Below are 14,129 nucleotides of genomic sequence, written 5' to 3'. Positions count from 1 at the left end.
ATCTTCCAGCGTCATGTATTACTAAAGCTAAGCCTTACTTTTTTGGGATCCTTCCAAGCCATTTTTCTGAACGCCATCACGGCTTCCGCCTGAATCCTGACGGGGAGATCAGAAGCAGTGGATGAAAATCCCGGCAGGAATTTCTGGATGCGCTTCATGCTGGCCGGCTGGCCGGCGTTGCCCAGGGCCTTCAGGGCGATGGCCATCTCTTCCTCGTGGCCTTTGCTAAGCGCCTCGGCCGCAAAGTCGTGGAGGACCTGCAAAGCAAACACCGCTCTTGGTTTTCTTGTTTCAAGCACAGGCCTCACCCCGGGAGTGAGCCCCCATATTCAAACCCGCTGCACTTCGTAATAATAATTACGGTGCTTACTATGTGCCAGGCACTGTCATGAGCGGTGGGGTGGATACCAGCGAATCGGGTCGGACGCAGTCCCCGCCCCACGTGGGGCTCAGAGTCTCGATCCCCATTTTACGGAGGAGGTCACTGAGGCGCAGAGAAGTGAAGTGATTTGCCCAAGGTCACATAACAGTCAAGCGGTGGGAGTTGGGATCAGATCCCATAAATCTTTTGACTCCCAGGCCCCGGTTCCAACCACGACGCCGAGCTGCTTCCTCACCTACGGGTCTTGACCCAGGTAGAACAATGCAACCTCTATATGAGAAGCAGCGTGGCTCAGTGGAAAGAGCCCGGGCTTGGGAGTCAGAGGTCGTGGGTTCGAATCCCGGCTCTGCCACTTGGCAGCTGTGTAACTGTGGGCGAGTCACTTCACTTCTCTGGGCCTCATCTGTAAAATGGGAAGTAAGTCTGTGAGCTTCACGTGGGACCACCTGATGACCCCGTATCTACCCCAGCGCTTAGAACAGTGCTCTGCACATAGTAAGCGCTTAACAAATACCAACATTATTATTATGCATTCTGTTGACTCCACCGCATGGAAAAAACAGTTACTTTATATATTGACATCTACTCCTAATCCCTTTCTTTACCGGCTGATCGCCCGGTTTTAAGATGGCACCATAATTCTCCCTGGTGCGCTGAGGAAAAAATCTTTCATGGTGCAATTCTGGGAAAGGAATTTGGAAATGTAAAACTTAGAGGAGACCGCAAGCTCCAGGAGGGGAGGAACCACGTCTTCTAACTCTTTTGTACTCTCCCAAGTGTTTAGTACAGTGCTCTGCACGCGGCAGGTGATTCTTAAATTCTATCGATTAAAGGCATCACCCGGCTGCCGCTGGTATCGTCTCACTCCGGGTCTGAGATAAACGGGAGCTTCTAGTTCCACTCACGGGGCGGAAGATGAAAATGAACCGGTTAAGAAGCTAATGAATCAGGCCACATGGTCATGAACCAACTTCTGCCCAGTGAGGCGAAGCGAGGGAAATGAAAGTGCTCTCCTGCTCTTCATTCTCCCTGTTCGGTGCTTCCGGGAATCAGTAGAGGAGGTGCAAGTTGGGAGGGAAAGAGGTGAGGGGAGGAGAGTTGCGTTTGTTTGCTTGTTTTATGGGATTTCTTAAGTGCTCACGATGAATGGAGCACGGCCTGGGAGTCAGAAGGTCACGAGTTCTAATCCGGACTCCGCCACTTGTCTGCTGTGTGACCTTGGCAAGTCACCCCACTTCTTATCTCTGTGCCTCAGTGACCTCATCTGTAAAATGGCTATTGAGACTGTGAGCCTCACATGGAACAGGGACTCATTTTGTCCAACTCAATTTGCTTGTATCCACCCCGGCGCTTTGTACCGTGCCTGGCTCATATTAAGCACTTAACAAATAACATAGTTACTATCACATGTCGAGCACTGCTCTAAGTGCTGGGGTAGATACAAGGTAATGAGGTCAGATGCAGCCCCCGTCCCACGTGGGACTCACAGTCTAATTCGGAGGGAGAACGGGTTTTAAATCCCCAATTTGCAGTTGAGGACGTTGAAGCCCAGAGACGTTAAGTGACTTGCCCGAGGTCACAGAGCAGGCAACTGGCAGAGCTGGGATTAGAACCCGGATCCTCTCACTTCCAGGCCCCTGCTCTTTCCATTAGGGCACACGGTTTTCCCTTGCAGATGCATTTGCTGCAGGAAGATGCTTAGTCTTCTTGACGTTTTGCTCAGGGAGCAGGAGGAGAAGAAAGTAGGCAAGGTGAGGAAGGACGATATGACAGAGAGGTCGATATGGTGTCGGACAAGGGGGAGGACTGCAGAGAATAAGAAGACTTTTACGAGGCTAATGATTTACGGGTCTGGAAGAAGCACCAGTCAGTGTTTCGTTCCCCACATTCGGGACCGTTTATTTTCCAAAATATTTTCTCATCCACGGCCATTCGTGATTTGGGATTCACCAATGTAAAATGGAAGCCGCTCACCTGAAGAACGGCATTCGGACAGGTGGAAGAGGCGGCGCAGTATCTGTACACGAAGGAACCGTATCCCAGGAGTGCAATTTGGAGGAATGTGGCGTCTTTCTTAATCCGCGAGCTGGTCACTAGATCCTACCAAAGGAAGAACAGTTTAAAATGGGTATTGCGTAGGGTGCTTGTGATCAACAGGCTTCTCCTTCTCTCTTCACTCATTCATTCATCTTTCTTCAGGCTTCCTAATGAAATTCACTCTCACAAAGGGGAAAGTTCCCCACTATGGAGCCCGTCAGTGAGATGCACCAGCCACGAGCGTCAGGGGTGTTCCAAGCATTAGGAATCTTCAAGGGGGACGCCCGATTCCCTAGACTGTATATCCAACAGCACTTCTCGAACAGGAAAGATGGGCCTCATCTCCAGTGAACGGAAAATCAGAGATGGCAGGAAGAAACGTTGCTCTTCACACAAGAGATGGTCCCTCTTGTCGCAGTCAACTGTAACCTTTACAACGTGCCTCAGAGCTCAGTTTTCATTTTTCAGCAGACCACTACTCCTTTTTGTCTCATCTGCTGCTGAAATAACTCAGGAAGAACAAAAATGAGACTTGTCCAAGTGATTTGAATATAGTGGCCAAAAAGACTTCTTTCCCTAGCTCTCTTTCCAATACTTCCAGTAGAGAACACACAACTTTTTTTTTTTTTGAATGGCATATGTTAAGTGCTTGCAGTAGGCCAGGCAAATGGGGTAGACACAAACTAATCAGGTTGGACTCGGTCTGTGTCCCACATAGGGCTCGTAATCTTAATCCCCATTTTACAGACGAAGCAACTGAGGGTCAGAGAAGTGAACTGACCGGTCACACAGGAGACGAGTGGCAAAATCGGGATTAGAACCCAGGTCCTCTGATTCCCAGGGCCGTAATCTTTCCATTAGATCACCCTGCTTCTCTACATCGAGAACCAATGCTATTCTCCATTCCAGTTCATGAAACTGTGCATTGATGTGGGGACTCGTATAGAACCCGTCATGTCGTAAGTACATCTTTGTGTCCTTCTGAATACTTTTGAAAAATACGACCGGGGGAAAGAGTTGGACCCTGCAATTAGATCATTCCAGAAAATAGACGGCACTTACGATGACCTCAGGTATCAGTTTCTCTTCGAGTCTGATAGAATGGAAGACCAGCGAGAGGATGGCAGCTGTTTCCGTGAAGTGGGTCTCCTCCCCGTGAATCTTTTTTTTCAGGAACTTGAACGAGTCAAAAGAGCCGGCCATGGAAATGGCACTCAGCAGCCATCGCCTGGAAAACAGGGAGAAAATTACACTCATTTCTCCTACCGCAGTCCCGCTTCAAATCTTCGAGGGTGGAAATGCGCTGCCGTGACTTTCGGACTTAACCTGTAGTGGCTCTTCCCCTCGTACTGCTTCCAGACAGCGTCCAGACCTTCGAAAGTCGATGCCCGGCAAAGCAGGGTGAGCTCGAGGAATTTGGTTGGGGCGTCTTCCTTGATATCGTGCTGATTGGCCTGTACTAAATATTTCAGGGTCTCCAAGATCTGTGACGAAAATAGAGAGCGACAGGGTAATAATAATCGGATCCTTTCATCGCAATGGAATTCTCATTTGGCCCGTTGGTGTCAAGAATCAATTAAGCATCCTATACCCGGTCTTCGGGATTTTTTAACTTTATTATCTGCATCGGCATCTGTTGCATCTCTTTAGGGAAATGGTACCGGATGTTTCCGTGATTCCGCAGGTGTATTTCCGGCGGGGTCTGTTTGCTTTTAATTTCAAGCAGAGTAAATACTTGCCTGAAACGGAAAGGAAGAGATACCAACAGGTGAAAAAGAAAGGCATAACATCTGCCCCGTTGCTTGAAGGCACCCCATTTGGGCATTTTTTTTCAGACTTTTTATCTCTACCAATCAATCAACTGTATTTATTGAGTGCTTAATAATAATAATGATGGTATTTGTTAAGCGCTTACTATATGCCAAGCACTGTTTGTGTGCAGAGCACTGTAATGATACTAATAATGATGATGTTGGGAGAATACAATATAACAGAGTTGGTAGACTCATTCCCTGCCCATAGGGAGCTTAGGTAACCCTGGATTGTGAATGGATGGAAAATGGGTACATCTGAAATATTTTCCGCAGTTTCATTTCCAACCGGAAGGAATTGAAGTTTTCAAACAAACTAATTGATCTATAGTCAAAGGAACCAGGACTGGGGAAATCCCCATTTCTTATATATTCATTCATTCATTCATTCATTCAATCAGATTTATTGAACGTTCATCATGTGCAAAGCACCGTACTAAGCATTGGGGACAGTACAATACGACAAACACGACAAGCTCTAGCGGGACATTAATATAAATAAATAAAAAATACACTGGGCAGGGAAAGTGTCTACCAACTGCATTATATTGCATTTTCCCACGGCCTTAGTACAGCGTTCTGCACACAGTAAGCGCTCAATAAATATGATTGATTGATTAAGGGCACATTTCCTCCAAGAGGCCTTCCCTGCTGAAGCCCTGTTTTTCCCGACTCCCTCTCCCTTCTGTGTCACCTGTGTCACCTCTGCACTATACCCTTTAGGCCTGTGGTATTCACACCCCCCTCAGCTCAGCAGCACTTACATATATAATCCTTAAGTTATTTATTTACGCTACTATCTAGACGACAAGCTTGTCGAGAGCGGAGAATGTGTCTACCAACTCTGTTACTCTCCGGGCACTTAGTGCCGTGCTCTGCGCAAAGTAAGTGCTTGATAAACACCATTGATTGATTGACTGATCTAGGCTGTAAGCTATGCCTACAAACTCTATTGTGCCTCTACTCTCCCAAGCGAAGAGGAATGCTCTCCCAATCTCTGCACCCAGTAAGTGCTCAATAAATACCATCGATCGATTGATGGACGTGCATTTTCTCCCCACCGGATATGCCCCATCCGAGTTACTTTTCAAGCTCCTGCAATCCCAAGGATGTCGGTGGAGTAGAGGAAAGAGAATGGATTTCTAAAATGGCCGACGTGGGCAAATTCATGGGATAATAGGCCCCCGCCCCCAGAAGCACTAGGTATAAAAAACCCACTAAATCCTACTTGGATTCAGCGACGGCAACGCCGTTGAGTTCGTTGAAGGGAGCCGTCTGATACACCTGCTGAGCCTTAACTTGGGTGATCAAGGCGCCCGCTTCCGCGTATTTCATCTTGTACGTGTACGAGGCCGTCCCTTTCGTGGTCTTGTCTCTCTAGAGGAGCCAGGACACGGCGTCGTGAGTTTCGTCGTCGTCAGCGGTCGGCCAGAAGGCCCCACCCCTGGAACGGTACCGGGGCTAAGCGCGGATCGGCCCTACCTTGTCGCAGAAAGGGCAGGTGAACTTGTAAGCCATCCCGCTGCTCTTCACCACCTTGTCTTGGCAACTGTTGAGGTCCTTGGTCTTGCTGATGGTGATGCTCTCTTCCTTCTTGTCTTCCTGGATGATGTATCTGGTGTGACAGAGTCCTCCGATCCCCATCTGCAGAGACGGGAGCGGAGAATCAGTCTCTGCTCTGAGGATCGGAAGAAGTCGGGGGAAGCAACGGGGAACGGCACAGGCTGGGGATTCGGAGGGCCCGGGTTCTAACTCCGGCTCTGCCACTCTGTCTGGTGGGTGAGTGGGGGTGAAACATCGCACTTCTCTGGGCCTCGGTTTCCTCGTTTCTAAAATGGGGATTTAATATCTGGTCTCCATCCGACTTGGACTAGGAGTCCTGTGTGGGATAGGGAGCGTGTCTGACCTGATTGTATTGGATCTGCCCGGGACTTCAGTACAGTGCCTGACATACAGTAAGCGCTTTCATAAATACGATCATTACTAAGCTGAAGGAAAGAATGTTTTTTTGGTGTGGAACCATCCATACTAAGCACCGAGGTAGGCAGAGGTTAATCAGGTCGGGCACAGGCCATGTCCCTCAAGGGGCTCACGCAGCGTGCCTCAATGGAAAGAGCGCGGGCTTGGGAGTCAGAGGTCACGGATTCTAATCCCGGCTCCACCGCTAGTCAGCTGTGTGACCTTGGGCTAGTCACTTCACTTCTCTGTGCCTCCGTATCGTGCTTTCCCAAGTGCTGAGCACTTTTATTTTGTTAATTTTATTTTGTTAATGAAATGTACATCGCCTCGATTCTATTTAGTTGCCATTGTTATTACGAGACGGTCTTCCCCTCGACTCTATTCATTGCCATCGTTCTCGTCTGTCCGTCTCCCCCGATTAGACCGTAAGCCCGTCAAAGGGCAGGGACCGTCTCTATCTGTTGCCGACTCGTTCATTCCAAGCGCTTAGTACAGTGCTCTGCACATAGTAAGCGCTCAATAAATACTATTGAATGAATGAATCAGTTACCTCATCTGTCAAATGGGGATTAAAACTGTGAGCCCCAAGAGGGACAAACTGATCACCTTGTATCCCCCAGCGCTTAGAACAGTGCTTTACACATAGTAAGCGCTTAACAAACACCACCATTTTTTTTAAATTTTTATCCCCATTTTACAGATGAGGAAACCGAGTCCAGCACCTAGTACAGTGCCTGGCACATAGTAAGTGCTTAACAAACACTAAAAACAAAAGCCCAGAGAAGTGAAGTAGTTACGGTACTTGTTAAGCACTTACTATGTGTCAAGCACCGTTCTAAGCGCCAGGATGGATAGATACTCAGGTTGGTCACTGTCCCTGCCCCTCATAGGGCTCCTGCTCTGAACCCCCATTTTACAGATGAGGTGCCTGAGGCCCAGAGAGGTGAAGACTCGCCCAAGGTCACGGAGCAGACATGTGACAGGGCCAGGATTAAAACCCAGGCCCTTCCGACTCCCAGGCCCACGCTCTATCCTCTAGGCCCCGCTGCTTCCCATCTGCCAGGGAATGGGAACACAAACCTCCTGCAGGTCATACACCGACTGGGTTTTCTTGATGGTCAAGTGCAACATTTGGAGGATTCCTCTCAGTATGTTCACAACGGTGTCGGACATGTCCTCCGGGGCAAAAATGGCTCCGACCCTCCCTTTGACATATTCGAATTTGATGGGCGCGTTCAGGTGGGAAGCGAGGATACGGGTGAGCTTGGAAGAGTGAACGAAGGCATCTTGGGGCCAGTAGCCGTTGTATTCGTCTACTTGTGGAGATCGGATCTGCAGGTGAGAATGAAATGAAAAAGTGGATCCTGACTAACTAACTAGTTAGTGGTCACTAACTAACTTTCCTACTACATCCCAGCCAACCCACTCCGCTCCTTTAATGCGAACCTTCTCACCGCACCTTGATTGCATCGATCTCACCTCCAACCTCTCACCCATCCCCTGCCTCTGGCCTGGAACGCCCTCCCTCCTCATATCCGACAGACAATCCCCCTCCTTCAAAGTCTTATTAGAAGACACATCTCCTCCAAGAGGTCTTCCCTGACTTAGCCCCTCTTCCTTCAACTCCCTTCCGTGTCACCCTGACTTGTTTCCTTTATTCATCCCTCCTTCCAGGCCCACAACATTCATGTCCATAATTGTAATTTATTTATGTTAATAAATATAATAGTCCCCCCTTCTAGACTGTGAGCTCACTGTGGGCAGGGAATGTTGGTTTATTATTATATTGCACGCTCCTACGCGTTTACTACAGTGGTCTGCAGACTGTACTGTGCACTCAATAACGTTCGATAAATACAACTGACTGACTCTCTTCTTCTCGCTCAAGCGCAGGCTGCTAGCAGTCCTTCCGGAGAAGAAGGGGACAATCATTAACATGCCCATTTCCATTTCATTTTCAATGGCGTCCCTCTAGACTGTAAGATTCATTCATTCAATAGTATTTATTGAGCGCTTACTATGTGCAGAGCACTGTACTAAGCGCTTGGAACGGACAATCCGGCAACAGATAGAGACAGTCCCCGCCCGCTGACGGGCTCACGGTCTAATCGGGGGAGACAGACGGCAGAGCAAAACAGAACGAAACAAAAACAAGACAACGTTATCACGATAAATAGAATCAAGGGGACGTACACCTCGTTAACAAAATAAATAGGGTAATAAATAATATATACAAATGAGCACAGTGCTGAGGGGAGGGGTAAAGGGGAGGGGAGGAGCAGAGGGTGCGGTGGCGAGGGGATCATTATGGGCAGGGAACACATCTAGAGAAGCAGCGTGGCTCAGTGGAAAGATCCCGGGCTTGGGAGTCAGAGGTCATGAGTTTGAATCCCGGCTCTGCCGCTTGTCAGCTGTGTGACTGTGAGCAAGTCACTTCACTTCTCTGCGCCTCAGTTAGCTCATCTGTAAAACGGGGATTAACTGGGAGCCTCACGTGGGACAACCCGATTACCCCGTATCTACCCCGGCGCTTAGAACAGTGCTCGGCACATAGTAAGCGCTTAACAAATACCAACATTATTATTATCTGCTAATTCTGTTGAACTATCCCAAGTACAGTGTTCTGCACATAGTCAGAGCTCAAAAAATACCACTGATGGATTGATTGAGTCCTAACCGCGATTTGTTTCTCATTCCGCCAGTGCTTTCCGATCTTTGAAACCACCAGGCGACTCCAACGGCCATCTGCCACTTGGCTACGACGGGCCTTGGGAATTATAAAACGGAAAGCCCATTTTGGGGTAGAGGAAGGAAGCTGGTACAGTGACCTAGTCACAGGGGCAGGAAGCCAGGGCCAACTGTCTTCAGTGGCCACCTAGATCCTTCCAAAGACGGCCCCCGGAAACCTTCTCTCAAAATGGCCACACTCCTGCCCTTCTCAAAGATCGCCACCCTCCGTTGTCCATCAGACTGATCAATCAATCAATCAGTCACATTTATGGAGGGCTACCGTGTGCGGAGCACTCTACTAAGCGCTTGGGCGAGGCAGTGAGCTTACAGTTCAGAGGGGGAGGAAAACATTAATACGAATATAGTCCGGCTCGTGATGTGGGGCCGAAGGAGAGGTGAATAAAGGGTACAGATCTAAGTGCAAGAATGACAAAAAAGGGAGTGGGAGAAGAAGAAGCCAGGGCCCAGTCTGATCTGTCAGCAGAGTGTAAATCAGGGCGAACTCTCCGGGTCCCGAGTCGAGGGGAGGGAGCGGCGTTATCGCAGCAGCGAGGAGCTGTGGCGGAAATAGGTTTTCTCCCCCCAGATGCCGCACGTGACGTCACGGGCCTTATGTTGTGTGAGGCCCTCGGCCTGACGTGGAGACATCTGTACTTCGCGCCGAGCACCCGGTGTGCCCTGCGACCCTACCGCGGTGTGAACGGGATCCCGTGGAACGAGAAGCAGACGAGAAGCCGATGGCTTAGCGGAAAGAGCCCGGGCTCGGGAGTCAGAGGTCGTGGGTTCTAATCCCGCCCCTGCCGCTTGTCAGCTGGGTGACTTTGGGCAGATCACTTCACTTCTCTGGGCTTCAGTTACCTCATCTGGAAAATGGCGATGAAGACTAAGCCTGACCTTGTATCTACCCCCTTGCTTAGAACAGCGCTTGGCACATAGTGAGCACTTAACAAATGCCATCATTATTATGGGGCTCGTGGCCATTTTCAATCCACCTCAGAATTTCCGAATGTCTGAAGGAAGACCCGGAGGAAAGGACCTGGCCAGAGTTCATCTGGAGGGAAGGCACCTGCCTGCAATCCTGCTCCCTCAAAGACTTGGGTTTCTTTGTCACTCGAGCAGCACAACAAAGAATTTCTCCCTGTCGCTGCTTGGCCACTACGGACTGGCTCACTGACCTTCTACAGAAGGTGTTCCTGGTTCAGCTGGGAGTGAGCTCACTGAACCAGGGTGAAGTGCGTGCGTGCGTGCGTGTGTGTGTGTGTGTGCGCGTGTGTTGGGGGGTGAGAGGTTTCTGGGGCTCGCCCCCTTCCATACCCTTCCATGCCATCAGCATCATCTGCTCTACCACTTGGCAGCTGTGTGACTGTGAGCAAGTCACTTCACTTCTCTAGGCCTCAGTTACCTCATCTGGAAAATGGGGATGAAGACTGTCATGTGAGACAACCTGATGACCGTGTATCTACCCCAGCGCTTAGAACAGTGCTCTGCACATAGTAAGCGCTTAACAAATACCAACATCATCATTATTATTATTATCATCGAGGACTCAAAAAGGACACCCAAACCCAACAAATGCCCCTGGCAAAACACTGAATAAACAATTCCCAAATTTCTAGCTGAGTCTTAACCTGGTGACCTACCCTAAAATCAACATTTTCTCGTTCTTGCCTGTCCCGCCCTCGACCCCTGGCCCACGTCCTACCTCTGGCCTGGAACCCCCTCCCTCCTTAAATCTGTCAAACTAGCACACTTCCTCTCTTCAAAGCCCTCCTGAAAGCTCACCTCCTCCAGGAGGCCTTCCCAGACTAATTCCCTCTTTTCGTCTGCTTCCCCTCCCCAATCTCCCCAAAGCGCTTCCTTTGCTCTACCCTCCTCCCTGCCCTGAAGCACTTGTGTATATATGTACATATTTATTATTTTAATTCTATTTATTTCTATTAATGATTTGCCTGTAGTCAAAATTCTTCTTATAATGATGCTACTGATGCCTGTTTACTTGTTTCGATGTCCGTCTCCCCCATTCTAGACTGTGAACCCAATGTGGGCAGGGATTGTCTCTCGTTGTTGCTGAATTGTACTTTCCAAGAGCTTAGGACAGAGTTCTGCACTGTAAGCGCTCAATAAATACGATTGAATGAATGAATTTTCTGCTTATTTGGTAAAGAATTTGCCATAAAAGAACATCTGTTATCTTCAGAACCCTCCTGAATCTGCACTTTTTACTCAATCTCCTAAACCGAAGCTCGTTTAAATCCCGAAAAAACAACTTCTGGCGAACCAAAATGGACTCGGTCCATCAGAGAAAGGACGTCAGTCAGTCAATCAGTCAGTCAGTTGTGTTTATTGAGCCCTTACTGGGTGCAGAGCAGGGGAGAGTATAATACATAACAATAAACAGACACGTTCCCTCCGTTCTCGGCCCTTCATCTTCCCTCCCTCTCCCGGGAGAAGTCACTGAAACACCGTGGAGGCCCAAGAATGTAAGAGTCTCACCGGCAGGCGATACGCGATTTTGGTTATTCCAATTTTTGCCGAGCCGAACTAGGCTCCGTCCGTTAGCTGGCACAATTGGTATTTTTGGCAAGGCTAATAAATCACTGGCGATTCTGCTAGGGAACTAATCACGTGGGCTGAATTCTAATTCCGCAGCCAAGCCTTCCCTTAACTGCCAAGCGACGGCAGATCCACAGATCGAGTCTGCGAGTCCTTTTTAGTTCGGACCCGTTCGTTTCCCGCCGAGCCCCACCAGGTAGGTACCTTGAGGTAGTGTGCCTTCTCTGATGCTCCGCTAATCTCCACTTTGCACGAGATTTTCAACCCAGCTCTCGCCAGATCTCTGTCTGGCAACCCACTGAGGAGCTGTCCTTCGTAACTGTACACGTAGGTCTTGCTGCTGCTAAATTCTGGCTCTGTAAAGACACAAATCATCAATCAATCAATCAGTCCTATTAATTAAGTACTAAGCACTTGGGAGAGCACAATACTACAGGGTATAAAATTGTTGTGGCCAGGGAATGTGTCTATCGACTATATTACATTGTACTCTCCCAAACTCTGCACACAGTAAGCTCTCAATTTGAGAAGAGAAGCAACGGGGCCTAGTGGAGAGAAAACAGGCCAGGGAGCCAGGAGGATGTGGGTTCTGATCCCGGCCCTGCCATTTGTCTGCTGTGTGACCTTGGACAAGTCATTTAACTCCTCTGTGCCTCAGTTACCTCATCTGTAAAGTGGGGACTAAGACCGGGGAGCCTCATGTGGGACATGGACTCGGTCCAACCTGATTAGCAAAGCAGCACGACTTAGCGGATAGGGCACGGGCCTGGGAGTCAGAAGGACCTGGGTTCTAATCCCAGCTCCGCCACATGTCTGCTGTGTGACCTCGGGCGAGTCACTTCACTTCTCTGCACCTCAGTTACCTCATCGGTAAAATGGGGATTAAGACCGTGAGCCCCAAGTGGGACGAGGATTGTGTCCAACCTGCCTGATTCGTATCTCCCTCAGTGCTTAGAACAGTATTTGGCACATAGTAAGCCCTTAACGAATACCAGAAAAATAGCTAAATATGACTGATCGATTGACTGATAGATTGGTTGGACGTGATGGCTGCCCTCAAGGAGCTTACGTTGGGTGGACGGCCCGTGGTGATGATGCTGACACACCATCACCGGAAACGTATCGGGGCTTCCTGAGCTACTCCTGGGTATCCTCACCTCACTAGATGCTTCGAGGCACACTAAAAATAGAAGACAGTCCCTGCCCTAGAGGAGATTACACTCTTAGTGACGATAAGCTCGCCTCCAGACTGTAGAGCAGGGGACGGGCCTACCGACCCTGTTAGACTGGACTCCCCCCCAAGCCCTTAGAACAGTGCTCTCTACCCAGGAAGCGCCCGATAATTTACCACGGGTCGATGGATCGAAGACCACGAGCGAAACGCAGAAAGTGAAAAGCGGACTTACCCACGGGGTACTTCTCGCTCCCTGTATAAAACAAAGCAAACGCACACACGGGTGAGAATCGGGGGGCTGGGGGAGACGTGCCATCCCCATGCCTGAAACCCAACCGGGCCCTACGGCCCGAGAAGATAGGAGGACTCACCCGCCAGGGAGACTAGCAGGGCCAAGATGAATGCCCTCATGGTGCCAGTGAGCGGGGGACTGAGGCGCCAGTGGATTTTTATGGCTGGAGAGTTCTGCCCCCGGTCTCCACCGACCACTTTTCTGCTGTGCTGGCAACTTTTTATCACCTCAGGCAAACACCGATGTTTGCAGCTGCCGGACGTGTCATTTTCAGACGGCGTGGTCTTTGGTACTCACCTGCTCCGATTACACAGTAATCGTCCGCAACTCGCAAACATCACGGGGGCGTTCTCTTTGTGAGAGTTTTAAACCCATTAGGTTAGGAGACCCAAACGCCACAGTTCAAGCTCCGGGGCGTTGGTTGCGGTGCAGGTTACAGTGACATTTCGCCGGTTATCCTGACCTGGCGTAGAATGAAAGATCGCATTCGGGGGGATGATGACTCGGGAGAATTGCGCACATGTAAATCCTGGCAAAAAAGACTGGCAACCCTTGGTAGTTCTAAATATGTCGTCCTCCCACCCGCCGCCAACACATACTTCTGTACTCTTTTTTTGGCGTTATTTTCTGAAGAGAAATGAAAACTTGATGACAATGAAAAAATTCCCCCGGGGGAAGAAACGATGAGCCGAAATTATCACCTAGAAGCAGCGTGGCTCAGCGGCGAGAGCCCGGGCTTGGGAGTCAGGGGTCATGAGTTCGAATCCCGGCTCCGCCGCTTGCCGGCTGTGTGACTTTAGGCAAGTCGTTTAACTTCTCTGTACCTCAGTTCCCTCATCTGGAAAATGGGGATTAAAACGGTGAGCCCCACGTGGGACGACCTGATCACCTCGTATCCCCCCCCAGCGCTTAGAAAAGTGCTCCGCACGTAGTAAGCGCTTAACAAATACCAACGTTATTATTTTTCTGTATTGTTTTTTGGTATTATTTCCCCGAGAGAAATTAAAAGTTGATAACAAAGATCTTTGTTTAGAAGATGATGGAAAAAATTCCCCTGGGGAGAGAAATGAGCATAAACTACCACCTAGGAGAACTGGGGTGTTAGATGAGGAAGGATTTTCCAACAAGGGGAGTTGGAACGTGATACCCAAGGGAGGCTGTAGAACTCCTTCTCCGGGGGGATGTTGAATG

General features: G+C 49.4%; 1 protein-coding gene across 1 annotated transcript in view; it reads right to left on the bottom strand.

Annotated features, from left to right (window-relative positions):
• The window catches only part of LOC100083241 (vitellogenin-2-like), a 63,383-nt gene extending 50,103 nt beyond the window's left edge, over positions 1 to 13,280 (bottom strand). Inside the window, exons 1-11 of the mRNA XM_029063584.2 lie at positions 13,018 to 13,280; positions 12,879 to 12,899; positions 11,677 to 11,828; positions 7,270 to 7,521; positions 5,713 to 5,874; positions 5,459 to 5,607; positions 4,011 to 4,158; positions 3,746 to 3,903; positions 3,482 to 3,647; positions 2,357 to 2,482; positions 39 to 257 (exon numbers count right to left, since the gene is read on the bottom strand). Coding sequence (XP_028919417.1) covers positions 39 to 257; positions 2,357 to 2,482; positions 3,482 to 3,647; positions 3,746 to 3,903; positions 4,011 to 4,158; positions 5,459 to 5,607; positions 5,713 to 5,874; positions 7,270 to 7,521; positions 11,677 to 11,828; positions 12,879 to 12,899; positions 13,018 to 13,057 — 1,593 coding nt within the window. The 5' untranslated portion in view covers positions 13,058 to 13,280. The remainder of the gene's footprint in view (positions 1 to 38; positions 258 to 2,356; positions 2,483 to 3,481; positions 3,648 to 3,745; positions 3,904 to 4,010; positions 4,159 to 5,458; positions 5,608 to 5,712; positions 5,875 to 7,269; positions 7,522 to 11,676; positions 11,829 to 12,878; positions 12,900 to 13,017) is intronic.
• Between the last annotated feature and the right edge of the window lie 849 nt (positions 13,281 to 14,129).

Source organism: Ornithorhynchus anatinus, chromosome 4 (genome assembly GCF_004115215.2).
Source record: "Ornithorhynchus anatinus isolate Pmale09 chromosome 4, mOrnAna1.pri.v4, whole genome shotgun sequence".
NCBI classification, from domain to species: domain Eukaryota; kingdom Metazoa; phylum Chordata; class Mammalia; order Monotremata; family Ornithorhynchidae; genus Ornithorhynchus; species Ornithorhynchus anatinus.
This window is presented reverse-complemented; position numbering and strand designations above follow the sequence as displayed.